The 25,658-nt window shown below is 41.4% G+C and overlaps 1 protein-coding gene and 1 long non-coding RNA gene across 5 annotated transcripts; one reads left to right on the top strand and one right to left on the bottom strand.

The window, feature by feature from the left end:
* Positions 1–209: 209 nt before the first annotated feature.
* ano5a (anoctamin 5a) lies at positions 210–18,568 on the bottom strand. Of its 3 annotated transcripts, none has more exons than XM_051951522.1 (20): positions 18,132–18,568; positions 15,433–15,500; positions 11,154–11,261; positions 9,956–10,024; positions 9,101–9,385; positions 8,805–8,924; positions 8,499–8,614; positions 8,261–8,395; positions 8,022–8,127; positions 7,830–7,890; positions 7,295–7,446; positions 6,918–6,998; positions 5,693–5,921; positions 5,372–5,547; positions 5,159–5,256; positions 4,047–4,177; positions 3,576–3,781; positions 2,965–3,164; positions 2,381–2,486; positions 210–2,238 (listed from the first exon to the last, which is right to left on the bottom strand). In XM_051951522.1, exons 1-20 carry the CDS (start codon positions 18,199–18,201, stop codon positions 2,011–2,013), a joined length of 2,745 nt encoding a protein of 914 aa, XP_051807482.1. In that variant the 5' UTR covers positions 18,202–18,568; the 3' UTR covers positions 210–2,010. The 3 variants fall into 3 exon arrangements, with proteins under 3 accessions (XP_051807482.1, XP_022048569.1, XP_051807483.1); XM_022192877.2 differs by lacking the exon at positions 6,918–6,998 and adding an exon at positions 6,467–6,541 and having other exon boundaries at positions 18,132–18,565; XM_051951523.1 differs by lacking the exons at positions 15,433–15,500; positions 18,132–18,568 and adding an exon at positions 12,093–15,349.
* On the top strand, positions 2,184–4,727 carry LOC127534978 (uncharacterized). Of its 2 annotated transcripts, XR_007943616.1 has the most exons (4): positions 2,184–2,304; positions 2,971–3,184; positions 3,554–3,889; positions 4,057–4,727. It is a non-coding gene; the product is annotated as an uncharacterized LOC127534978 (long non-coding RNA). The 2 variants fall into 2 exon arrangements; XR_007943617.1 differs by lacking the exon at positions 2,184–2,304 and having other exon boundaries at positions 3,061–3,184; positions 3,554–3,817.
* Positions 18,569–25,658: the final 7,090 nt, after the last annotated feature.

Here is a 25,658-nt window from a genome sequence, read left to right as displayed (position 1 = left end):
CTTTATTACGGTGGCATCAGCACTGTGCCAAGTGAAACCACGCCAACACACTTTGGTGTAAAACACACCCACCAGTGTGAACAAACACTGAATAGTTATCAGTGTTCACTCTGACCATCTGTTCTGTGAACAGCGACTTTCATGTCCTCAGCACAAGGAGCCGGCGGTCCACAGTGTTCAGTACTGCTCCACACATATCAGACAACCGCTCAAGTTGAACTGGTACTTTATTTTAGAGAGGTTTTTTTTGTTACATTACACATTTGGATATGGGACAATTACAAAAAAAAAATAGTAAAAACTTGAAATTTTAACTTTAAGTATACAGTAAACAGGTTCACCTTTTTCAAAATAAAATATTACTGAAGTATAACAAAAGAGAACATACACAAAAAAGGGTGGGAGAGAAGTACAAGTAAATACAAGAGAAAACAAAGCACTGGATGTGTTAAGGCATCAACAGGCATTACTTCAGCTGAGCAAAGGTAACAAGTAAGGCAAGTGTACTGTAGTTAGACTGCCAGATCTAAATACACCTTAAATCAACAGATTTAGTCGTCTGAGTCTGCAGCACAACCAGTTGGCTACTTTATATTCAATTTAAATAGTTCAATAACAGATATACCTCACACATGACCATATTATAAATGTGAAACATCCTTCATATCATTTCTAACAAAAGCCACATCTCATCTTCTGGCTGACATTTAAACTTAATACAAACATCAACATCAGAACAGGGAACTCTTTTTTTACTAACAGTACAGCTCTTCTTCCATTGAAATTGTCAACAGTTATCACACCTTGCTGCTTCAAAACACTGATTACGAGTACATAGTGTCATGACAACAATTAGTTTGACATGTGTATGTCTTGGTAGTCACAATTCATTAAGTGCTTTGTGCAAAATAATAAAAAGAATGTGCATCTTTCCTTCTCTACACAGAAACAGCAGAGGAAACCAGCAGCACAAGAGCTAGGCGATGGCTGATGTGCTTTGTGTAATGGAGCAAACAGGGTTCAGTGGGAGGAGGGGGGGCTTTCATTAGCGGCGACATGTCGGTAAACAGAGGCACATTAAAAAGGGATCTCTTCACTCTCTTAGGGCTTTCGCCTCTCATCTCCATGAACAGGACACACTGTCAACAGTCAACGCGCACCAGCTGCTGCTTCTGCGGCTGAACAACTGGCCATCGCAGGACAAAATCTGTCCCTACTCACAGTAGTAACAGCAGCACAGATTTCTCTTTAGAAAAAAAAAAGAAGAAGCAGCTACTTCACATGTCAGGTTTTGGCCTGCAGAAACTGTTGGGCTGCTATGAGATTATGACAAAATTTGTCCAGGGAAGTGAGGGACATAATTTGGGAAAATTGTGTTACATCTGTGCTGTGACCTCAATGCTGAGAAAGAAACAATGCTCACATTTGTTGTAATAACTGTAGAAAACAAACAAAAAAATAGACACTGGAAAGCTTCATTGATCTGAACATAAAGTTTGAACAATGGGAATATTCAAACCTTCAAGAACAAGCAAACTCTGCAGTAACTTTGATATGACTGATGTAGAACCGATGCTGAGTTTGTGATCTATCATATTAAGGCATCAAGTCTTTGGTTACTCATAGTGGCACTTAAAATAAATAGTCTTCCTTTAAAACAAGCTGTCCGGTTTAGACTCAGTGTATCATTTCCTCTTTCCTTACAGCAAATGTTAAATATCCTCAACACTTTAATTACAACACAGCGAGAGAAAAGCTATAAATAGGTGAAAGATGTTTAAATTCAAGTGCCTCAATGTTTCAGCATGCATGGAGACTTGGTCTTTGCAAGTTGTGCACTAGAAGTCCACTATCAGCAGGTTTGTAGTAGAGGGATAGCTTGGAGTTGAGTAAACCTCTAGCTCTTTAGTAAACGCCGTCTGTGAGCAACACAGGCAGCGCTGCAAAGTGGTGGTCTGTATCAGAATACACAAGCAGGGGAATCTACATCAGAGCGTCCCACTGGTCGGGCTAAAGGCACTCTGACAGCACCTCATGTTTGGATAAAGACGGATATATCATGGGCGTGCAGTTACACTCGCTGCTGTTCTGGCTGAGTTGGATCTTCAGCTTCTCCACTTCGTAGTTGTGGAGATACTCCTGGACCAGGTAGCGCTCTCTCTTCACCCGAGCCCTCACGTCGGCCGGCACATCAGGAATCAACCAGGCCACGAGGAATTTAACTATGAACACAACATGCTGTGGAGGAAGAAAACTGAAGTCAGTGCGCGTGTGGGAGAAAATAACAATCAACTGCTACACAAGGTAAGAATATGAGGCTCGGTTCAAATGGTCAGTCAGTGTTGGTGGTGCTGGTGGAGGAGCCGAGGGATCGTTTTACCTCCATGATAATGATGAAAGCCAGCTTGGCAGCCAAAATATGCCAGAACTGCATAGTGTGGGAGTACTGCTTCTCGTGCCCAGGAGGATAGCGGTAATCACGATACCTACAAAGCAAGAAAATATTTCAATTTCATGCAAAAATTAACACAAGCTTTGGCTGAAAATTCAGAATATTGTATTCTGAATTCATCCTTAAATCCACTTGCGCAAAGAGGAACCAAATAATATTTGCTCAGGTTGTCATGCTGCTGGCAACATAATATAATCAATTTAATGTGTAGAACAAAAGACAAACTTATATAATATTCAGTAAAGTAAGAAGTGGACTGAAAAATTTAAAGCTATAAAACAGGCTAAATTAGCTCCACTCAGCTAGCTACATTTAAATGCTATGTATACACCCCCTGTCAAAAGTTTTGAGACACTTTCTCATTCAAATAAATTAGAACCCGTCTCAAAACTTTTGACAGGGGGTGTATTGTAAACCATCCATAAGCCACCATCGCAAAGGATTTAATCATCTGAATCCACTACAGTAATAAGCTAAAACAGTCGCTCTTTCTCTCTTCTAACCACACCCACCTGCAGGTAGTGATGGAGCTGTTGAACCAGGCCGGATTCTCGTCATCATCGGGCCTGCTGAACTCTGGGAACTCAGAGATGTTGAACACCGACAGGCTGTTGTTTATGTAGCCTTTCATGGTCATCTCACCCTTTGGCGCGTAGGCGTACATGTACACTAGCCGAGGGATCATATCAGAGGTGAAGGCCACGATGAACGCCTAGAAGCAGGGAAAGAAATGTGAGTTGAGTTAGCTAAATTAACATAATGCGATGTGTGCACAATTAAACTCTGCTTGTCTCGCTGCTGGACACAAGAACAATAGTTGTTTAAGCTGATTATTATTATTTTATTCACGTACGATGGCAGGTAACTGTGGCATCTAAGGTGTTATACAGCTAACTGTAATGTCAGACAGACAGCAGTTGATGCCCAGCTAGAGAGAGGAATTCTCTTAAAATCGGCTCGGTGTGTTAGTATTGTATTGCAATGAATATAAAGTCGCATGTATCAGAATGAACTGGCATATAAATGCACATTCAGCTGCATTTATGATACAATTAGGATACTGAATATTAGCCTAATTTTAAGTTTCCATTGCATCGACAGGAACATTCGGTCCACCACTCACATTTGTCACAACAGAGAGTACAGCCATGCCGTTGAGGATTTCCGCCCAGGCTCCGATGCTGTGAGCTTTGGCTGCCACAGGGCGTCTGAACTGAGTGGTGAGTTTCCAAGCGTCCACTCTAACCTCAATGATGTTGTTGATGAGTGCCAGCAGGGGTGCCAAGGGGAAGGAGGCGACGAACAGTGTGATGAAACCAAACTGGATCACTGGGACACAGAGAGAGGAGATGTTCGTGAGAGACGGTATGTGGAAACAGCGCCATCTGAAGGATGACGGGGATCTACCTATTTATGCATCTACAAGTATGCATGCATGTATGTTCCTGTTTATCTAAAACCAGTATGATGGGTGCATCAAATGCAGTATTTCAGAACACATTACTGGTTGTGGTGCTGGTTTAGTTTGGACTCCACCGACATGGTCTCTAAATTTCTCTGTGTGTAACAGACTGATTATGGACTGGATATTTACCCATTTCCAGGTACTCATAGAAGAGGCCCAGCTGTCCAAAGCCCTGCAGGTCGTGATCCTGCTCCCAGCGGCTGTACAGACTCTCTGGGTGGTTTCGTGCCTTCCTGCTGCCCCACCAGTTCATCAGCCACCTGAAGGACACAAGGGGGCGATAGAGAGCTTTCATGCAATTTAAGCTTAAGGTATGCTGAAGGCTGTATTGAACTGTAAACAATGAAAACACTGCATCTTCTGTAGTTATCTAATATATTCTGTAGATCATTTCTCATTACACACACTTGTGCAAAGCTCAGGTGTTACTCGGCAGATTACCGACGCCTTTGTTTAAGTCAGGAGTCCCAGTGAGTCATCACAGTGTGACAGTGAGTCAGTATGCACCATTTATTTTTTTTTGTAGGCACACATAAAATAAATTGCTCCCTTGATGAACTTGATAGTAAAGAATGCTATTTTTGATTAACAGGACCATTCGTTTTTGGGGTTTAATCCAGGAAACATTTAGTTTCTTAAATGTACCTTCATTTTCAGATAGAAACATGCTATCCATGCTACTGCAAGGCACATGGATGTCTGTTTTTACACTGATGACCTCCTACATGATGAAAATGTAGAAACATATTTGTCTTTTTTGATGCCAACAAAAAATGAAACTAAAAGTATGATCCGTGGATCAAAAACAAACTCAGCCTTCATTCATTTCATTATTTACACATGTGCTTTCTCCCACTGTGACGACTGAACAGGTGCTCGTCTTTTTTTGAACACTGATTTTCTGTTCCAGGTTGCTGACGATCTGTTAGCTGGAAACTGCTTTCTTGTAAATGCATCAGAATTCTGCAGTGTAGTAGTGATTAATGGATTTATGACATTACTTTGCTGAATCAGCTGGCTGGTTGGTTTGGTTACAAGCAGCACAAAACAAAACTCATCTTAGAAGAGATGACTCTAGGCTACAGTTGCAAAAGAACTGGTTAGGACTATGTTAGGTCACATTCATGGTGGATATATTAATGTGATGAGAGGTGCACTTGCAAGGCCTTTATAGAGTTTGTGAATTTAACCCCCACATATGTATTTTGTGTACTGACGAAATGTGGTGTCCATGTACTTACGGGACCAGAGCTTCCTGGATGTTGCCCCACACCTGTTTACCAGTCATCACGATCACCAACTGGGTGGTCAGCTCAATGAGACAACCGCCAGGGTCACACTGGGAGCAAACAGGTTGAGATAGAGGAGAGATGGATCAGAAACAAACTTTAACTCAAGTTCAGCTTGTATCTGAATCACCAGTAGACATCTTCTTATGGAGTCATATCTGGTACCTCTTCATTCCTTAGTTGGCTCCAGCCAAACATATAGGCATACTTTCCAGGATAACCAACAAACTTTCCCTTAAAGAAAGCCACATAGAAGCAGGAGGAGTAGTAGTTGACAAACTGGAAGAGGAACATCTTCACCGTCAGCTTGTTCTCATATTCCAGGTGGGTCTTTGGAATTTCTGAAACACAATAAAAAATCATAAAGCTTAGATATTAAGTAAATTTTCACAATTTAACAGATTCAGTAATCGACATGATATACACTGATGTGTGGACAGACAGAAATGCAGTCACTTTAAATACATCACTTGCTCTGGCCCTCACCCATATCAGTGATCCAAACAGCCACTCTCTCATACATGAGGTTGAGGATCATGATGATGACAAAGTTGATGCAAGAGGCGGTGACAGAAGTGGCCAGCTGTGGTGTGATGTAGGGGCCAACTACCTCCAGGTGGGCGGTGGGACTGTCCTTCATGATGCTAGCAAAGGCCGCATACACCGCCAAGCGGTACGCTATGACCCCAATGATGCAGGCAATGATCAATGAGATCTTTAGGACGAAGAAAACGGTGACAACATGAAAGACAACCACAAGCACAAAACATCACAAGACAGAAGTATAGTGAAAACACCAAACCAATTGAACAACTGCAAGCAAATATCTGTGCAGAAAGCAAGCAGATTTTTTTAAAAACTAGCATAGATGTTAGAATTAACGGCGTGAAGTGTGCACACGTGTCCTATGAGAAGAATACTTCAGTCACATGTTACAGATTTTTACAAACAAAAGAGTACAACAGTAATACATTGTGGGCCAGCATGCATTAAACCACCCAGAGTGAAATTTTCACTGGGTCACAGTTTTAAGAGTCATAACTTTATTCAGTTTAGAAAAATGTGTCTTTTTCAAAATGAGGTGTTATCATAATTTTTTATCAGGGCTTAATTTATATTATTTTCATACATACTAGCCCAAGACACATGACATTAGTGATGATGACTAGTTAATGGGAAGACAAAGAGAGGGTGTGAAGGGACAGATGATAGATGGAGGCACATTAAACTGATCAAGTATACCAAAGATATTATGCTCACCCACAACAGGACGGTGGCTCCAGACAGACATGAGCGTGCACACTTGCTTGTTATGGGTAAGTAAGGCTCCATTTCCTAAATCATATGCAAGCAAAGCAAGGACACAGGAGTCAGTCAGCATTTGTTACGTCCTGAAAAGAGGGCTCTGAAAGGCCACGTTCCTTTAGTCACCTCTAGCCTCACATGTGAGGCAAAGTTACGTTGCCGAATGAGATCTCACAGTGTGTGTTTGTGTCAGCCTGTGTCCAATTCTGTCATCTATGGTTTCCTATTGAAGTCATGCTTTTGCAAAAACTTCATACAAGATAATCATCCACAACCAGCAAACAGTGTAAGGCTGTAGAGAAGGAAACCGGTGCCTCCGAGTCTTTCCAGAAAAGTTCAGTTATCTACACCACACCAAAGCCTCTTTCTCACCAAACTGGCATTCCTCGTTGAGTGCCACTCTTACCCATAAGAGCACGGTGACCCAGCACAGAAACAATTTCCCCACTAGATCTGTAGCAGTCCTGTCAAGAACCAACTCAGTTTCCTAAAGACGGGTGGGATGTGGTCATGGCAAATTGCAGAAATCTGTTTCTGTTCATTTTACAAGTCTATGTGCATCAGAATCTATAACCAATAATACGGCTCCTGATGAAAGAGTCCCAGTTCAAACTAGATTTTTACTTCAGAAAATGTCCTAATGAATGAGCGCAAACTATGTCAAAAGAATACAAGAGACACTGTAATCTGTAATCAACCATTCAGTATATTTGCTTGGTAAAGTAGAAGCTACACACACCAACACCAGTACAGTGTATTAGTATTTCATGAGCACACAAACACCTGAGTGATGCGGTTCATCTTGCGGTTGGTGCACTTGGTCTCGTACTCTGGCCGAAGCTGCAGCTGCTGTTGCTCCTCCTCAAAGTCGACAAGATCCCACTCGTACTCAAGACGGGCCTGCCGCCTCTTCCAGAACTCCAGAAACAGCGTCACTGCAGAGGCACAAGACCGTCTCACCAGTGTAATCACGTCACAATAATAACCTCGTTTGTCAGTTCGAATTAATTTCATTGAATCTGGATTAAGAGTGTCGCCTCGCTTGCAAAGAAATGCTACTGAGCTTTTCAAATGTCATTGTCCGCCGCTTTGACCCCATTCACCTATATTATATTATATTATATTATATTATATTAGAGCGGTGGAAGACGTTTCTGATCTCCTTTAACTATACCAGAAGTGAAAATGTTGTTTTTTAAGTTAACTAGTCTTTTAACTGTGGAAGAATACATAGCAAATATTTTTAATGACTACTGATCCCACTAGGTGGTGCACTGGGTACAAAAATACAAACTGCAGTGTTCAAATTTTTACTCACCCCAAATCCCCATGAATATGGCAAAAAACACTGTTCCCACGTTGTCAAATAGGTGTGATTGCTGAAAGGAGACATGTTCAAGAAATAGTGAGAGAATGAAAAATTTATTTGATGACATTTAGCTGCAACAACTCTTGAAATGTCACATACTGTGGGTAGAACATGAATCATGATGACCAAAAAATTACTCACCCATGAGGAGTTGCATGTTGTGTTGAGCTTCCAGTAGCTACACTTTTTGTCACACAGTGGGCACATGACAATATTTCCTCCAATTTTGTCACTGCATATTTCTTCACTGTATAGAAAATGAAGGTTATTTTAAATAATAGATGCAGTTATTATAATAATCATCATCATAATAATAATGAGAAGAAGAAGTAGAAGAATGGTATGGAAGATATAAGAACATAAGAAACAGTAATTCTCACCTCCACTGGTTGTCACCATAGGTAAGGAATCCATAAATGAAACAAATTGTTCCTACAACTGCAGCAAACAGCAGCATCTCAGTGTAGAAACCCAGCCACGCAAAATAAATACCAATCTTCTCCCCATAATACTTCCTGTTGAAGGGAAAAACAGAAACATTCTTGCTCTTAACTCTACTGCCTGATTAATGTTGACTAAACACAGGACAGATAAAAGTAGCTGATACTCAGGTCTGACCTTACAAGGTTGAGGGGCTGCTCCTTGAAGAAGCACAGGAATCTGGCCCAGTGTTTGTAGAGGTTGTATCTCTCGCTCTCGCACTTATCATCCCTCGATCTTATCCAGTATCTTGACTGCAGACACACAGAAGATACAGATCACCACCATACTGCAATATTAAAACGCATCCTCTCCCTGTAATGTCTAACACTGCCTCCAACAGGACGAAACTGCAGGAGAGCGACGGACGCACATTCCACTGATGACCCACTTTTTCCGATGATTAAAAAAAAACTGTCCAAAATTTGACTGAAAGAGGCTCACATCGTGCAGGGGGAAGGCAGCAGTGTAGGTGCCATTGTTGAGCAACCTCTTGATTCCCTTTTTGTCTTTTTCTGCACATTCATCCCTGAAGTAGGAACAGCGGGACAGGATATAGTAGACCTGGACGGAGAAAGAAACAAAAGTATATTGTATTTTGTTTTTTAGAGGCTTAAAGTTAATTTTAGTTAAAGTTTACTCTGTGTTCACAACAGTTTTACTATATTAATCACTTAAGTCTCACAGAGAACTTGAAGGTCACAAAGAAGATAAGACGGCCATTGTTAGAAAATGCTTACTATCCTGTTGCGCGTAGAGGGAGGAAAGAACGTGTCCTTGTTGTCGATAAGGAAGAAGTCAGATTTGCTCTTGTTGAAGGGAGCTGTGAAAAAGTCTGGCTCGGGGTGCATGACGTGCTCAGGCAGACGAAACGGCGTGGACAGCCAGTTCATGGGCATCTCGCTGTTGTCTGGGATGTCGTTGACCTTGAATGGAACCTTGATCTTCAGCACGTCTGCGTAGGTAGCCAACACTTCCCATGGAGCGTGGACTTTCACAAAATATGTCTTTCCATCCTCTGACTCCTGATGATGACAGTCAACAGTAAAATGCATAAATATTACATGTCACGGTACAATGTGATCCATATATTTTAAAAAAAAACATTCAGTAATAAAAAAGACATCTCTGACAATCCGCGGCTTTATTGTGAAATTTTAAGTTTTCGGACTAAATAACATTTAGATGTTCTGAAATATGATAAAATAAGAGGCTACTACATTCTGTCCATCCATTATCTATATAACGCTTATTCCTCTGTAGGGTCACGAGGGGGCTGGAACTATAATAACTGACTTAGGGTGACAGCAGGGGACACCCTGGAGGTCTCAGTCTATCAAAGGGCCACACAAAGAGACAAACAATCACACTCACATTCACACCTACGGACAATGTAGAATCACCAATTAACCTCAGTATGTCTTTGGACTGTGGAAGGAAGCTGGCACAGGGAGTACACACAAACTCCACACAGAAAAACCCCAGGCCGAGATCTGAGCCCAGGACCTTCTGGCTGTGAGGCGACAGCGCTAACCCCCCACTACATTCCATTTTACATTGTTAGAAGTAATCAAATCAGTACAAGTGTGACTTACTGATTTATCTTCTGTCTCCAGCTCCAGTCCAACTTTCTCCAAATTGGCCTCATAAACCTTCCTCCTCTCCTTCAGCAGGCAAAGAGGAAAATTAAAGCAAACACAAACAAAATAAAATGAATGAGTGGAAAATTTGTATTATATGTCATGAGAATCAGAGATATTATGTTCATATATAAAACAAATGCATGTAAAATGCAATTAATCATATAAAGAGTGCACATCTGGTAGGACACAAATAAAACAAATCAAGTTAAACCTGAAGTCACAGTCAGTACAGAAGATACCCAAGTGCTACAAAAGTCTTGTATCAACCAGTGAGGATATGGCAGTATCAGTTCTCTGTGTGGATTTGTTGGAAGTTGTCATAACAGTGACAACAGGTAGTGAAAGCAAGCTGTGATAGCACAGTGACGACACCGATTCAATGTTTTCAGAAACAAGTACACAAAAATGAACTGTCCTATCACTTCAGTGAAAACTGGCCAAAATAATTAAATAAACCCTCCTTGTTTGAGCTGAAATTTAGTGTGATATTTTACAACACATGTGGATGACACTCAGGAACAGGCCTCCTGTTTGCCCTTCCTCAAACAGTGGAAAAAATGAGCAAGTCCCTGACAGGACCAGAGGCTTTAGCATTGACTCATTGACTGGGCTGTGGGCAAAATGTGAGTCGACTACATCCTCAAAGCCCAGGAGTGGTAACACTCAGATGTGAAGGCTCACAGCTGAGTATGAAACAGTCTTTCAGCACTCTACAGCTGATAAAGAAACTAGTCACAAAAGGACATGTGTCCACCGGCAGTATGGAAATGCTGGAGTTGATTTACCTAACAAAGCAGGACTAAGTCGTCATCTCAGAAAATGCCTTGAGAGGATTACTGATACTAGCTGACGAAAAGTTTAACTTATCAGTGCTGTGGTATTTAGAGTATGCTGCTGACACACACTGGACTCTGAGGATTTCCTGTCTAGCCCAGTTCTTACTGTTAATATCAAGAAATAGAAATAACAACAGCTGTTACTTTCGGTGATATTATCCAATTTCCAAATATTTAGTTCTGGCCACCATAAATAATTAGTGTCACTCGGCTCAGCTGGAACTAAAACTATAACTGCACTGAAAAACATGCATTAGGGAATAAAACTGGAATAATGTAGCATCCCTACAAAGTGCCAAGAAGTTATTCATTACCTGTTTTCTCTCCCCATCTTTATCATCATCATAAGACAGGACGAAGTCAATCCTGCGAACTCCGTCACGGAAGAACACAGAGTCTTTGCTTTGCTGTTGTTTGTCAATCTATAATGAGATAGCACAGAAGTGGCGATGTTTAAACACACACATACACAGGTAGAGCATCAACAAGTCTTTGGATGCATTCAGTGGATAAGAGTTAAACTATGCGTCTAGTGGCTACACAGAGAACAAGGCCTCCACACCACATCACACTCGACTGTTGGTCTAAAACAAAAATACTGATTATTGTATTTTTAACTCCAAACACCATGCTAAACGTAGGGCATCTGAACACTGAACAAGATGAGGAACATGCTTTTAAAGAAGTCTGGGTATTACAGAATGAAATCCAGGAAGACATTATGAATCCTCTGAAGGCTTTAATTACAAGTCATTTGTCAACTGATTAAACACAAACTCAATTGTATCGGCGTTCAGGTTCCAACGTTCTTCCACTTTAGTAGTTTATGCTTCTCTGCAAATCTTAAGATTTACAGTGACTGAGACCACCTGTATCGGTGGCCAGAGAAATTTCAAGTATGTGTATCATTGAATGCTAGCCCTGCAGAGGCTGTTTCTTCAGCAGCTACAAGGCTGACAAAAAAGGACTGCACAGCAATGCTTTAGCAGAGGAGGAGAAGCCATGGCTGTGTGCTGTCAGTGCTGCTTCAGCTGTTCAGAAAGCTAAAAATAACTACGTACAATGTACTTTCCTACACCTCATTACAGTAGCTACCTACACTTTACCACATACACAACAGAGAATCCATTTAGCATAATAAAAGCCACAACATCCCACGTAGTCGCATGTAACTGCACTGTCATTCAGACAGAGTTTACCCGGCTCATAATCCTCACACTGTCGAGGAAGGGAGGAAAGGAAGAGCACTTTACCTCCATGGCCCACTCCCTTTATGGTAAAGATGCATCAGCGGAAAGGCCGGCTGTCCAATAGAGTAAAACTGCCTTTCTCCAGGGAGTAGGGTCCAGCTCTGAAAGCACTGCCTCTCTCACTCCACTGATCTCCGTCCAGATAGACCCAACCAGTCCACTAACCTCCCAGGACAAGCCCTCACTACCTCAGTCACACAGAAAAGAGAGAGAAAGAGGAAAAGGAGGAGGGAAGCTAGGAAAGTGGCAAAGGAGAGTCCTACAGAGTGACATCAGCACGGGGGTAGCATAGCCGCAGCCAGCTAGCTAATCTAACAGAGAGCACAGCATCAGAGAGGGGAGGTGGCATCCCTGTGCTGTCCCACAGTCCTTTAAATATGCTGTCTCACATTTCAGATAACCAGTGAAATCTCAGCTCAAAAGGCAGACAATCATATTAATAAATCTTCTGTAGAAAGACCTGATAAGAAAACCAAAACTGATAACTGGCGAAACGTTCTTCCTTGTTTGTCCTGACTTTTAGAACCCAAGTGACTGAACAATCTGAAGACCTTCTCGTAAGCACAGTGAAAAATGCAGTAGTCTCAGACACGTTGCATAAATTAACTATGAAGGCACTGATGTACTGTAAGTAACATGGCGGTTTTTTTCCCCACTCTACAGCTTCATCTACTACCCTGGTTCCTTCTATACCAACTATGAGCAGTCAATGTGTATTCATGTCTGTGTTTTCCACGTTTCTACGGTTTTCTTGTCCCAAATTATGCATACGTTTTAACCACTGGTCTGCATTACCTTCCTGACCAGATTGGGGCCATGTTGACCATGGCTGGGTGGATGCTTTCTTTAACTGGGACGTTGCTGCAGAAGCTCTCTAATTTGCGGTAATTACAGATCAGCAGTATGGAATCAGTGCATCTGCTGTGCCTCTGCTCAGTGAAGCTGGTAGCAGCCACAGACTTCTATACATCAACTAAGTAACCCGTAACTACTGGGCGTTGCGACATGTGTATGCTGCCTTTTATCTTAATTAAGGAGGTTAAATGTAGAACATGGTGGAACATAAGTAGGCTTTAAGCTTCTGGGAGGGGGTCCTTTAAAATAATATCTTTAAAGCATTTATGGTTTGGACGAAAAGATTTAGACTTTTCCTTTAATGCACTTTGATATTTGTGGCACGAAATCTAATGTGTGCCACTCTTTCTTTAATGTTTATGCTTTACTGTTTTACAGCAACAACTAAAGTAAGGTAATGTGTCTTTTTTCTTACAGTAAAGTAAATGCTGACTACTGTATCACTGCAACGTGTCTTTACTGCATATAACACATTATTGCAATCCTCAAATTTGTTCTAAACATGGAAAAGGTTTTGGACATTCCTCCGGAGCTAACTCTCCAGTTGGATCTACATTTTGCAGAAAATTACAATCTTCAGGAGTACAAAACCCTCTTTAAAAGTTACATGCACATGGAACTTCGCATTTGTAATGAAACAAGACCTGTTTTTCTCTAGTCTCGTAAGACCGCAGAGAATGATAGCGAGTCCAGAGACAATTTAAACACGTGGCGCAAACAGCCTTTAAAACTCCTTGATGTCATCTTGTAATGAGCAAAATCGTAGGTTTTAGTGAGCCAGATTACTAGCAAAGCTTTCTGCATTCGTTTTCATTCTGAAGAGTGGCTGTTGTTATTTAAGGTTATGATAACACTTATTATCATTAAAACAGGTTACACGCTGTTTAAATAGGCTGCATTTAGGGGGATTGACAGGAAGACGCATGTAGTACAGTATATGGTTAGCCGCATCACAGTTGAGTCCTTTCATAAGCACAGGGCAGGGCCTTGATTACAGTATATATACTTAAACTGTACACACACTTTAGTGCACTCACACAAAAACAGCTAGGCAAATGACAGATACACTGTACAGTGCATCTGAACATCTGCATGTGTATGTGCAAGTGTGCACCCTCCAATTATACTGTAACACCCCAGGCTGTTGCTTTCTCCTCAGTGAAGCAGACAGTTATCACAGGTGAGAACAAAGGCCTCTTCCATTTTTAATGAACCCTCAGGATACATCAATACATCGCTCAAGCCAGCACATTTCCATTACTCCAAAGAAAAAAAAAAAAACATGCTTTCCAAAGGACAACATGAGCTCTCTACCAAGAAATGAATATTGATTTCCCTGATTTCTGAACATTACTCTTTGAATATCTATGCCAGTGGAGAAACTCAACACTGAGCAGACATTCTTCAAAGAGGACATAGTAGTGGGCAGGCAGGCAGACATATACACAAGGCTGCAACACATCACAAGCCTGTTTTACCATGCCATACCCTGGAACGAAACTTCAGGAATAGTGCCCGCTTTCTCGAAATCTGTGGACGAACCGAGTGGACAATGAGAGAAAGTGGAACAACACAACAAATTCAACAGCACATGGCTACAACTGTAGCAGCAACGTTAAAGAGGTGATTAAAATGGATCAACACGGCAAACACTCCACACTTGCATGTTTACGGGTTATGTTCAAAAACAGTTCACAGCACTCAGACACTATCACACTCAGGTTTAGGACAGTTAGAGGTTTGAGTTTTGAGATCAAGTGAGGTGACACAAACACAAAGACACCGACACAGCAGCAACCACACCTTGACTGGTGGCTTACCCCAGTCAAAGCATTGATTCGGTCTAAGGTGTGAGTCTCAAAATGTGGACTGTCGCTGTGATCAGAGGGGGCCAGTGAGGCCAGGCTGGAGCTGAGAGACTCACAGGTCTCTACATAAACATCAGGCGTGAAAGGAGACTTTAAATGCAGTGTGGAAGGAGGAGAACACAGAAGCATTAGGGTTATCTCTAACTCCATTATGACTTTTGTGGATTGTATACTAGCATCACTGGACTGGTTCCTAAAATTTAACCACCGTGCTTTAGCTGCTGAGTATACAAATACGAATGGAAAAAGAGAAGGAAGGAAATCTAAATAAAGCACTTTACTTTTACACAGTGAACTTCCTGCAACCACGCTGGCAGGTGGTAAGCTGGAGGTGAAGATACGGTTGTGACAAACAGAAATCTTTCCTGAATCTGACTTGGAAAGCTAAACATTTACATATGGTCAGGAAATGTTTTCAGATATTTAAATAGCTGGTATAAATGAAAACCAATATTTAGGTAAACTATTTTAAGGTAACTGAAAACATACATAATAAACAATACCAATAAACTGAATTTTTAATTGCAGACTGTCCACTATAAAAGCAGAAGAAGGCGTTCAATAGAAACATCCCCATAACTGTGTTGTGTGAGTGTAAACGTGGGGAGTTTGGTGTTTACCCCTGATTGCCCCTCCTGGAAGGATCCTGTGCTCGATGAGGGATGTTGGTGATAGCCGTTTAGATCATCTGCAAGACAGTAAGATAAAGAACATAAAAATTAAAGCAGATATGCCAGAGTTAATTACAGAGTGAATCTCTAAACACCATAAAAAAATAATTATAAGTAGCAATTATGAGTAATCTCAAACAGCCAGGTTGGTGGTGGTAAAGATTCAGGCGTATGAACAGCTGCCCGAGGAAAGTGGGGAGCATTGACAGACAGCCAATGTTGTGGTCTATATTTGTACAGCTTTTTGTGGCAGCGGTCCCACAGGGCAGGCAGGGTGACTTAACACAGAAAGAAGAAGTCACTGCGAAAGAGTACACGCAGCCATGTTGCCATGGTCCTGCCACTACAGGAGTGACTGAGCACTCCGGTAAACCCCCTCAACGTGTCTGAAAACGAAAGCTGTCCATGTGGTGATGTACGGCATTAAGTATCAAAAAGTTCTGCATTTACATACTGCTCACTGCGAGAGAGATTTACATAAACAAATGGGAAGAGTAATGGAGAACAGGACAAACATCAAGCCCTGTTGGCATCATTGTCACCAAAAAAAGGTTTCAGTCTCTCTCTGCGTTTTGAAATAGAAATGCAATTGTCCTAATTGATGGTCTCTCTGAGGTTAAATTTAGGCTAGACTCAACACAAAAAAATGTGCTTACACAGGAAACAAGCATTCAAACCTTCAGACTACATCATGAGATACCGAGCTACCAAGAGGTAACTTAGTGGCTCTAAACTCTTTTAATAGTATACATAAAATACTTGACAATTAGGACCATGCAGTGTAGTTTATTGCGGATTTAGACTTAAATCTAAAACATGCTGTCCCTCCTTTATCTGAGACTTTTACAATGTTTTCACAATAATAGGGGAACCAACTAAATGGACATGATACTGACTTTGAATTGGATATATTTTTTGATGACATATGAGAACGCCTCTTGAACAGTTGAGCATATTTTTGCACAGTTGGATACACTATTGGACGCAATATTATCCAGTCAACTATGCCAAGAGTGTTTTCCCACTAAGTAGCTTCCACAGTTAAGGCTTTGTTCAAGAGTGAGCAGCTGATCACAGTGGAAATGCCACAAGGCTGCTACTGTCTCTCTTTTTCAAACCACAGCAACACTGAAGAGCTCACACCTAGTGTACATCTAATATTCAAGCAAATACAATTATTTTACAACTCTGTACTGATAATAAAAGCAAATTCTACTGGGTACTAAAACAGCAACAACAAATACAGTGTATGTATTGAAATAACAGAGATAACGGATTTCAAAGCTACAGCTACAACTCTTTGGCATCCATACAGCTGTACTGAATCTGACAATAGTTTTAAGACATTCTGAAGGAGTAAATGGGTCAGTTACCTCACTTGGAACTGCTGCATGTTGCATGTAAACACAGTGGCTGAGTCTGTCTGATTTCCTGGGACAGGAAGACAGTGGTCACCTTTCATCTTACAAGTTTAAGGTGCACACGTGAAAGTTTTACCAAGCAAGCTCACATATCAAGATAATTCTAGATACATTTGCTGTAAGGGCAAGTGCTGATTTAAATCAAAACTTGTCTGAATCTGCAAGATCCAAACCTAATCAGGAATAGCTTGGAAATCTCTACCTACAGTATTTTTTTTTATCGTGGTCCACAAACAGTCTGTAAGCAAACTGTCAAACAATCTGTATCTCCACATTAAAAATTAAGATTTGCTTTCACAGATTTTTACTGTGATTTAATATTATGGAGCTGTGAGGATACTGTGAGAAAAAACACTGCTTCCACTGTTATCTAAACAGACCATAAACACACAACACCGAGGTAACAGTAACTATAGTTCATGATCCTGCCGCAGTCAGTCTTCTGTCTCGGCTCGACCACCATGATGTGAAGCTCTCAGTGCTGCAGATGAAACACTACACTCGTACATTGATTCATACTGATATGGTTTGCTAGAGACTATCCAGGGTGATTCATATTTCATTCACTAACACACATTTTAGAGCCATAAACGGCTAAAACGCAACCCTCTGTCTGAGTGTGGGTTTAAAATTTACATTTAGGAAGGAACAGAGAGGGATTTGGGGTTTGTGCTGGTGGATAAAGTGGCTGTCTGTAAGTGACAGAGTGTTTCCAGTAGGCTGGCCAGCTGTCAGAGGCTGGCTGCCTGCAGAGTCACTGCTGCCTCCATGAAAAGAAAAAACAGAGTATGAGCTGGTTGGGGCGTTAAAGGGGAAATGAGCAGGGTGGATACATTTTAAAATAGCCGAGCAAATGCCACTAAATTGATGTTAATATGTCCTCTGAAAAGGTGAAAGAGATACAGCTGGTTGTTACTGGAAAAATAAACACTATAATTTGTTAGCTGTCCAAACAGTGATTAAAATGAGCTGTTCACAGTGGCTGTCGAATAAAAAAATGCTTAAAGTTGTTAGAAAGTTTCATGTCATGTACATGCTCGACATGAATGAGGTTATGTGACTTAAATAGCTAACTTTAGCGTATTTTTTAAGTTATTTTGAAGCCTACACAGACTAAAGTGTACCTTCCTCAGTTTAGTCCTAATTGTTTCCCCAATTAGTCTGTATCTCATGAATTGATGTTCAATAGCAGCATTTTTAAAAGGTATTTTGGGCTCTCCGACTCACCGTTAAAAGAGTCTGACGGGCTCATCTCAATTAAACTGTCTCCTCCTGCTCTCCCCGTTATTCGGTGCATGTTGGGATCCTTAGGTAGCCAAGTTGTGCCTGTGGGGAGCTGGTCTGAATGAATATATCCCGAGTCAGGCGGTTTCTGTCGCGTCTGAACCCCAGAACCGCTCTACCTCACAGCCGCCGTCCTCCAGAGCTAATAGCCAAGTAGCTGAGTCGCCGGGGCTGCCCTCCTTCCCCCCAGTGACCGCTCACCGCTGCATCACTCCAGCTCTGAGGGAGGGTCATGAGGGGGAGTGTCTCAACGCCACAAACCAATAGTCCGAGTCTGGGGTGAGCAAGCATTCTGCCCAAATATACACAATGTAAAGTAATTTTTAAACTGAACGGACGCTAAAACACGCAGCATAACGAGCTAACAATATGTGAGGATAACATGCAGAAGCTAACGTTAGCTAAGGTGAAGGTGGACTTTTCTCGGCTGTGTTCATCAAATAAAGAACAACTACTTTACTTACCCAGTGTTGAAAAAGATAATAAAAAAGATTAAGATTTATTTAAAACACGTGCACCTTAAGCCAGTTCCAGATGTTTAAACAAGGGAAATTTCAGTTTTAACCAGAGTGGCAAGTTTTAACCTTATATGGTTTAAGGCTAATGTGTATTGTCTGTTGCCATGACCACCGACAGTTTACGGCTGTGGAACTGCTGTAAATCACTTCACACATGTCAGCCAATCAGAATCGAGCTTTGTTTGACTCAGTGCATTTAATTACAGCATGAGTTACAGTCCTACAGTAACCAATTTATGTACAGTCTATGGTTACAGTACAGGCAATCCATTAGTACCAAAATAATCTACAAAAAATATTAAACATATCTTCAACTATTTTGGTAATCAACTATTCAGACCCAGTAATTTGCTTAAAAGGAAAAAAAGTCAAAATTGTCTGATTTTAGCTTATTAAACTTAAACATTTTCTGATTTCTTTACTCCTCTGAGACAACAAGTTGATTATCTTTGGATTGTAAACAAAACAAGACGTTTGTGGATGCCATTTTGGGCTTTGGAGAGCACTAATCAACTTTTTTCTGATGTTCTACAGACCATACAACAAATCAGTTCGTCAAGAAAACAATGAAAATATTTTTAGTTGCAGCTCTAATCAAAAGTCTGTGCTTATCTTAGTCACCAGTTCGTTAAATATTTGGGAAGTGAAACTAAACAGGAGAACTAACTGAAAATATCACCATGTGATACCATCTTCCCCACAACACAACACTGATTTGCAGATCCTACTTTAAACAAAGACAGATTTCTAGAGTACAGTTCTTTGAGTTTCTTTGCTTTTGATGTATCTTTATAGTCAGTGCTCCCTTAATGCTTTATTTGTTTCATTTGTCCAGAGAAACTTTCAGGATTGCAACTTTAGCGGCAACAAAACATTATTTACTCATGCCTTTCCAAAACTGTTTTATATCATAGATCCCACAAACAACTTAGTCATCCACTTAAGAAGACTGTTGTACAGTTAAAGGAGAACATCCATTGGTCTCATCCAGTCCTCTCACAAAAGACTGTTGTTATTATCTTTAGTTGTCTGAATAAAAACACACTATCTGTTCAATTCTTTGTTGAAGAGACATTTCCTGGACCCGGACCTTGGACAGCAGTGTGCCCTCCAGCAATGACGGGGGTGTTTAGATTAGATTTGTCATGTTTTGTTTAGAGCAGCACCATCCCTGCATCTCTTCCTGGTTAGTCCCACGGCTGTGTGTCTGTTCTTTAAACAGAGAGTTCAGAAAAGGTTCTCTGCAGCTTTTCGCAGCTCCTCCCAGCCAAGTCTCCACTCTGTACTTCCATCCTGGTCATATTTAGTAGCAGCGGCCCCCCCCTCTGCCGCCCTTGAAGTGGTTTACACAGTCCTGTGCGGGTGTAATTATGTTATCCTCCTCTGTGGGGTGTGGACGAGTACAGAAATACAGCCGCTTATTTTCCCCAACCACGTTTTCTCCAGCCTCATATCTCCTCTCCCCCTTGAGATGTGGGTCTTCTTGGGTGAGCACTGCCTTCCAAGGTTTCTAAGACTAATGGTAAAAATCATCTCTAATAACAAGGTACAGCGGACCACCCGTTTGACTTGTTACTTTGTCTTGTTTTTACTGTCAAAGGGAAAGGATGGAGCACAGAAATAGGTCCTGCACTGTGCAGTGGGAATCACATGGAAGATGTTCTTTAAAAAACTGCACAGTATCTCACAAAACAATCAAGTAGTCCTGCTGTATACAGAATATCTCCTGAAACAAAGGTTATTGTTGCATTCATTTGTATATTAAGCAACATTTCAACATTTCATAGCGTTTAAGTTTATAGAGCAATAGATTTTCATATTGATGGACATTCTGGTAAATCACAATATATTTTATAGGTTATTCACAAGGATGAAATCTTCATGTTTGATGCTGAAAACCACATTTCTGGATTCATGTTGCCTAATTTTCACTTAGTGAAATTCTCATCTTCAGCTTCAAGTCAATCTATTCAATTCTGAAAATTTTATTTCCATCCATTCTCTATACACTGCTTTATCCTCACTAGGGTCACGGGGGGTGCTTTAGCCTCTCCCAGCTGACTCGGGCAAAGGCAGGGGACACCCTGGACAGGTCGCCAGTCTGTCGCAGGGCTGCATATACAGACACACAAACACACCTATGGGTAATTTAGAGTAATCAATTAACCTCAGCATATCTTTGAACTGTGGGAGAAAGCCTGAGTACCCGGAGAAAACCCTCACATGCACAGGGAGAACGTGCAAATTCCATGCAGAAAGATCCCAGGCCCACCCCGGGATTTGAACCAGGGATCTTCTTGCTGCAAGGTGAAAGTGCTAACCACTATTCCACTGTGCAGCCCACTTTATTTCCAGTGTATGGATTAAGTGTAGAGTATTTAAAATTTCGACATATTCAGTTGTGATACAATTTCAAAAATGTGACATTGACTCAATGGTGCAATTCAAATGATTATCTCCATGATTTGCTTTAGTGTATGATAAGGAAATTTTCTCACTTTAAATTGTTAACACACGCCCATCCTCTTCAACATTAACATCAGCATGTGGGATTTAAGTGTCACAGTAATGAAAGAAAATTGCTGCTCTCATTCTGACTTTGAATCTGAAACAATATGTTGACTAACCTCTTGAGTCCTTACACTGACCATTCCGAGTATATCTAGTTATATTTTGTAAATTACTTACGAGCATTGTGGAATGAGAAGCAGGATTTAGCTTTCAGTGCTTTGTTGACTTGCAATACTGGCGACAAAAGCTTAGAAAACACAGAAGTAAAATAGGGTCAAGAAGAGTAATAGCCATCTAACTGAATCTGAAGAGATAAATTACAGTGTTTTAGAATATATATGTTACAGGCGAAATTAGAATCCAGGAAGATTTTAATTCCGCCTAGGTGGATTCTAAAGATAAGAAGTAAATCAAGGGTGTCAAACTCCGTTCCTGGAGGGCCATATCCTGCATGTTTTAGATGTGTCCCTCTTCCAACACACCTGATTCAAATGATCAGGCTCGTTATCAGGCTTCTGCTGAGCTTGATGATAAGCTGATCATTTGAATCAGGTGTGTTGGAAGAGGGAAACATCTAAAACATGCAGGATAGTGGCCCTCCAGGAACTGAGTTTGACACCCCTGAGGTAAATGGTTGTATTTATATAGCACTTTTATCCAAAGCACTTTACATGATACGTCACATTCACCCATACATTCACACACTGATGGCAGAAGCTGCCATGCAAGGTGCTAATCATGACCCACCAGGAGCAATTAGGGGTTCAGTGTCTTGCTCAGGGACACCTCGACATGAGCTTGACAGGCTGAGGATCGAACCGGCAACCTTCTAGTTACTAGACAGCCACGCTACCCACTGATCCATGCCTTCATTAGTCCCCTTGTCTGGGGAAATTTCCCATGTTACAGCAGCATTGTATCACACAGTAGAGCAACAATAAACAACAATATAATGCCTGGATTCTAATTTGGCCTGTGACATATACACATATAAATCTCCCTGTCACCGCTTGGTGTGGGTGGTGTGTGTCTTTCTTGGTTCCTCTACCAGAGGCCTGGGAGTTATAGAGTTCTGCATAGCCTCTTAGCTGTTTCTCCACTGCACTCTTCTGTACAGAGAGCTCAGATGTTGTACCTGGAATCTGCTGGACTTCTTCCTCCAGTATCGGTGCCACTGCCCTAATGCTCCTATTACCACTGGGAACACTTTGGCCTTCACCTTCCACATCTGTTTCAGTCGTTCCTTCCTGATCTTTTTATGCTCTTTTCTCCTGATGTTACTGCCAGCTGGGACTGCTACATCTACCACAGCTGTCCTCTTCTGTCCCTTGTCAATCACCACTGTGTCAGCTTGTTTAGTCAACACCTACTTGTCAGTCTGTAACTTAAAGTCCCACGGGATCTTTGTTCTGTTGTTCCCAGCCGCTTTCCCTTATGTGTTCCACTAGGACTTCGGGGCTTCTTGTCCAAACTCGGCTCATATGTTCGAGTATACTATCCCGACCACTTGGTTGGGCCCTTGGTTCCAGCTTCCGTCTTGCATTCTGCTATGTACTGAACTGTCTCAGGTGCATCTTTGCACAGCATCTCGAGTCCTGCCTGTAATGGTAGATACCTGCCTCTATGGATCTGGTGCTCAGGGTCTGTTCTTTTGCTGTCATGATGAGAGCCGCCGTGCCTTTTCTAGCTACCAACAGGATTTCTTGATGTTAGCCACATACTCTGTATGCAGGTGATACATCCCATGGAGGGATTTGGTCTCTCATGATATCTACTCTTCCTCTTCATCATCCTCTGTGTTCTGCTGCATGAACCACTCTGAGCAGGTCATCCTGGGGAGCCATTTTTCTGATGAATTCTCTGATGTTTCTTGTTACATCTCGGATCATGGCTCTGACATTCATTAATCCCTCACTGCCCTCTTTTTTCTGCTTATAGAATATCAAGATGTTGGACTTTATGTGGAACCACAAGCCACTGTGAGGAGTTTTCGTGTCCAGCTCATTAATCCAGATGGGTATCTGATGACTGGCAGGGGTACTCATTGATGGCTCGGATGTTCTCCCTCCAGTTGGAGGTATTTGGCTGTTGCTGACCTGATTGCACACTCACCATGACCCCTGTTGACCTTTAGGAACCTTGGTACTTGTAGCTGTCCTGTATCTCTGCCACTTTACCCACTTAGTCCTAATCTTCTTCCCTCTCTTTGCCAGTGAGTCTGTTCGATCAATCGATTCGATTCAATGAGCTCTGGTGCATCCAACTTTTATCAATGGTCCATGAGATACTTTTACAACTTGAATGAAGTCCATCTCTTCTTAATTAAAGTCATTGGTCATGACTTGGATTCACACACTCTGGTCTATATAAGGTCTCAAAGGTGATGACGAATGTCAGAGTGAAAACCAAGCAATGAAGTCAAGAGAACTGCCTATAGTCAGTGTCAAGGCTTGTTGTTGTCAAGTGCAATATTGACAACAGCTCAAGAGTACAGTAGCCTCCATCATTCTAAAATGGAAAGATTTTGGACCCATCAACAATCTTTCTCTATCTGGTCTTAGAAATTCAGGACAAAGGGTCACATTCAGACAGGCAACCAAGAACCTCTATGAGATACAATTAATCTAACAGATGGACATGAGGTTCTGCAGGTCTTGAGAGTCATTTTGGAATGGCATATGTAGGGCCAAGATGAGGCAAGTTCCTTGTGAAGAAATACAACCAGCTGAGATGCTTCTGTTTCTTTGCCTTCTTTCATATGTACAGTAGCTGAAAACATAACAGATAATGTTACTGTTTATGGTGAAACAAGAAATTCAGGCTAATTTGATGCCACATTTGAGCAGGTTGAAGTTCATGAAATGTTTTTCTTTGAGGAAGCTTTTGTGCAGTCTGTTGACTCCTCTATCACACTGCACAAAGCCATGTTCTGTCATGAACAGTCTCATATTGTGCAACCAACAGTTGGACAGCAGCTGTGTGTATAGTCCATCTGCGAGGACACAAGTGCCCAACAGCCATCTCCCTGAAGAGTTTTGTACTTGCCAGACTGGTGGTAGAAAATGTACAAATCATGAACCAAGTTTAGTTCATCTCTAAACAAATGGAGGTGATGAGATTGAGATGACGGCATTATGAGGCTGACACAGTGTAGTCTGCAGTGTACATAGGCCACAGTGGGAATGTTGGTCTTTTCTCAGGTGTTACATTTGGACCAAACTGCTCCATGGGATGTATGGAGCAATGTGCAAGGAGTAATGTGCACTACTGGTATACTACCCAACATGTTTGCTGCTTCATCATAGTTTTGCCCTCTTAACTGTGAAACTGTAAGTTCCAGTTGATGTAGCACATCAACAGCCACCCATGCAAGACCCTCACTCAACTTTCATTTTTTTTTGTACAACCCAGTAAATTTCTGTCTGTGTTAAAGGCATTTGTGAGTGAAACAAAGGCTGACTCATGCTCTACTCCAGTCATGTGCTGTGTCTCAGCACTAAATATTACACCTCTGGCAGATTCTTCATGTCCTGTTAGATTTTATTTGACCATTGTGTCTGTTTTGATCTACAATATTACATTTCGCACCTCAGGAGTAGCAAAATCTAAATCTATTTCTTTTGGAGCCAGGAGGTCAACTTTGGAGTCGTTTCATGTCCTCTCAAAGTTCAACTTGTCCAGCATAATAGAGATTTTTATTGCTTGTGCAGCTGTGTATGTCCCTGTGAAATGTATCATGGTAAACTTTCCAGCATAAATAGTCAACTCATTATCTTGTAGTGCTTCATGCACCACAGAAATAGACTATTATACCTTTAAATGAATGTGCAAGAACAGGAAGAGATACAGAGAGTTCTGTGTGGAGCCTCTGTAGACATATTTATGCTATCAGCCTAAGAGGAATATCATGTGACTTATGGCAACCACTGACCTTTGAAGCTGTCTGCTGTGAAGACTTTGTGTCTTTCTTTCATTTCATTCCACTCGGCTCATTCATTTTAATGTTTGTACGAGAAAAGTTTTGAACGTTGTTTATTTCAAAGAAATTGCCACCACACCAGTCAGATATTGTCTTCCACCTACAGTCCTCCAGAGGTTTCCTCAAGCCTCGTCCTGCTGCTTCTTTTGTGAATGTGACAGTTCTGCTGTGATAAGCTTTACTGAACAATGTGAGGCTGCACGTTTGTGGCTCTTGCTCTTCTGATGCGTTTTTTTATTCTTAATCCAACAATCACAAAATCAAGATCTGTCTTTCTTTCAGTATATGACATTTATCGATAAAGACTTTGCCACAAAAATTGCATAGCACTGAGTTTGATGACAGCCTGTAATGAAGCCAATGATACCATCTCTCATAAAAATGCAGTTCTTGGGTGGTACCTATTTAGGTGGTATGTTCTTCATGCAGCAAATTGATTCGCTGTGGCGACCCTGAAGGGAA

This window comes from Acanthochromis polyacanthus, chromosome 8 (assembly GCF_021347895.1).
Source record: "Acanthochromis polyacanthus isolate Apoly-LR-REF ecotype Palm Island chromosome 8, KAUST_Apoly_ChrSc, whole genome shotgun sequence".
Taxonomy (NCBI): domain Eukaryota; kingdom Metazoa; phylum Chordata; class Actinopteri; family Pomacentridae; genus Acanthochromis; species Acanthochromis polyacanthus.
This window is presented reverse-complemented; position numbering and strand designations above follow the sequence as displayed.

Coding starts and splice junctions, on each gene's coding strand:
- ano5a (XM_051951522.1), bottom strand. CDS start 18,201: ATGCACCGAATAACGGGGAGAGCAGGAGGAGACAGTTTAATTGAGATG. Junction 7,447..7,829: donor CATATTCATGGGGATTTGGG/GTGAGTAAAAAT, acceptor GTGCCTCTGCAG/TGACGCTGTTTCTGGAGTTC. Junction 5,922..6,917: donor GGGTCACCGTGCTCTTATGG/GTAAGAGTGGCA, acceptor TTCGTCCTAAAG/ATCTCATTGATCATTGCCTG.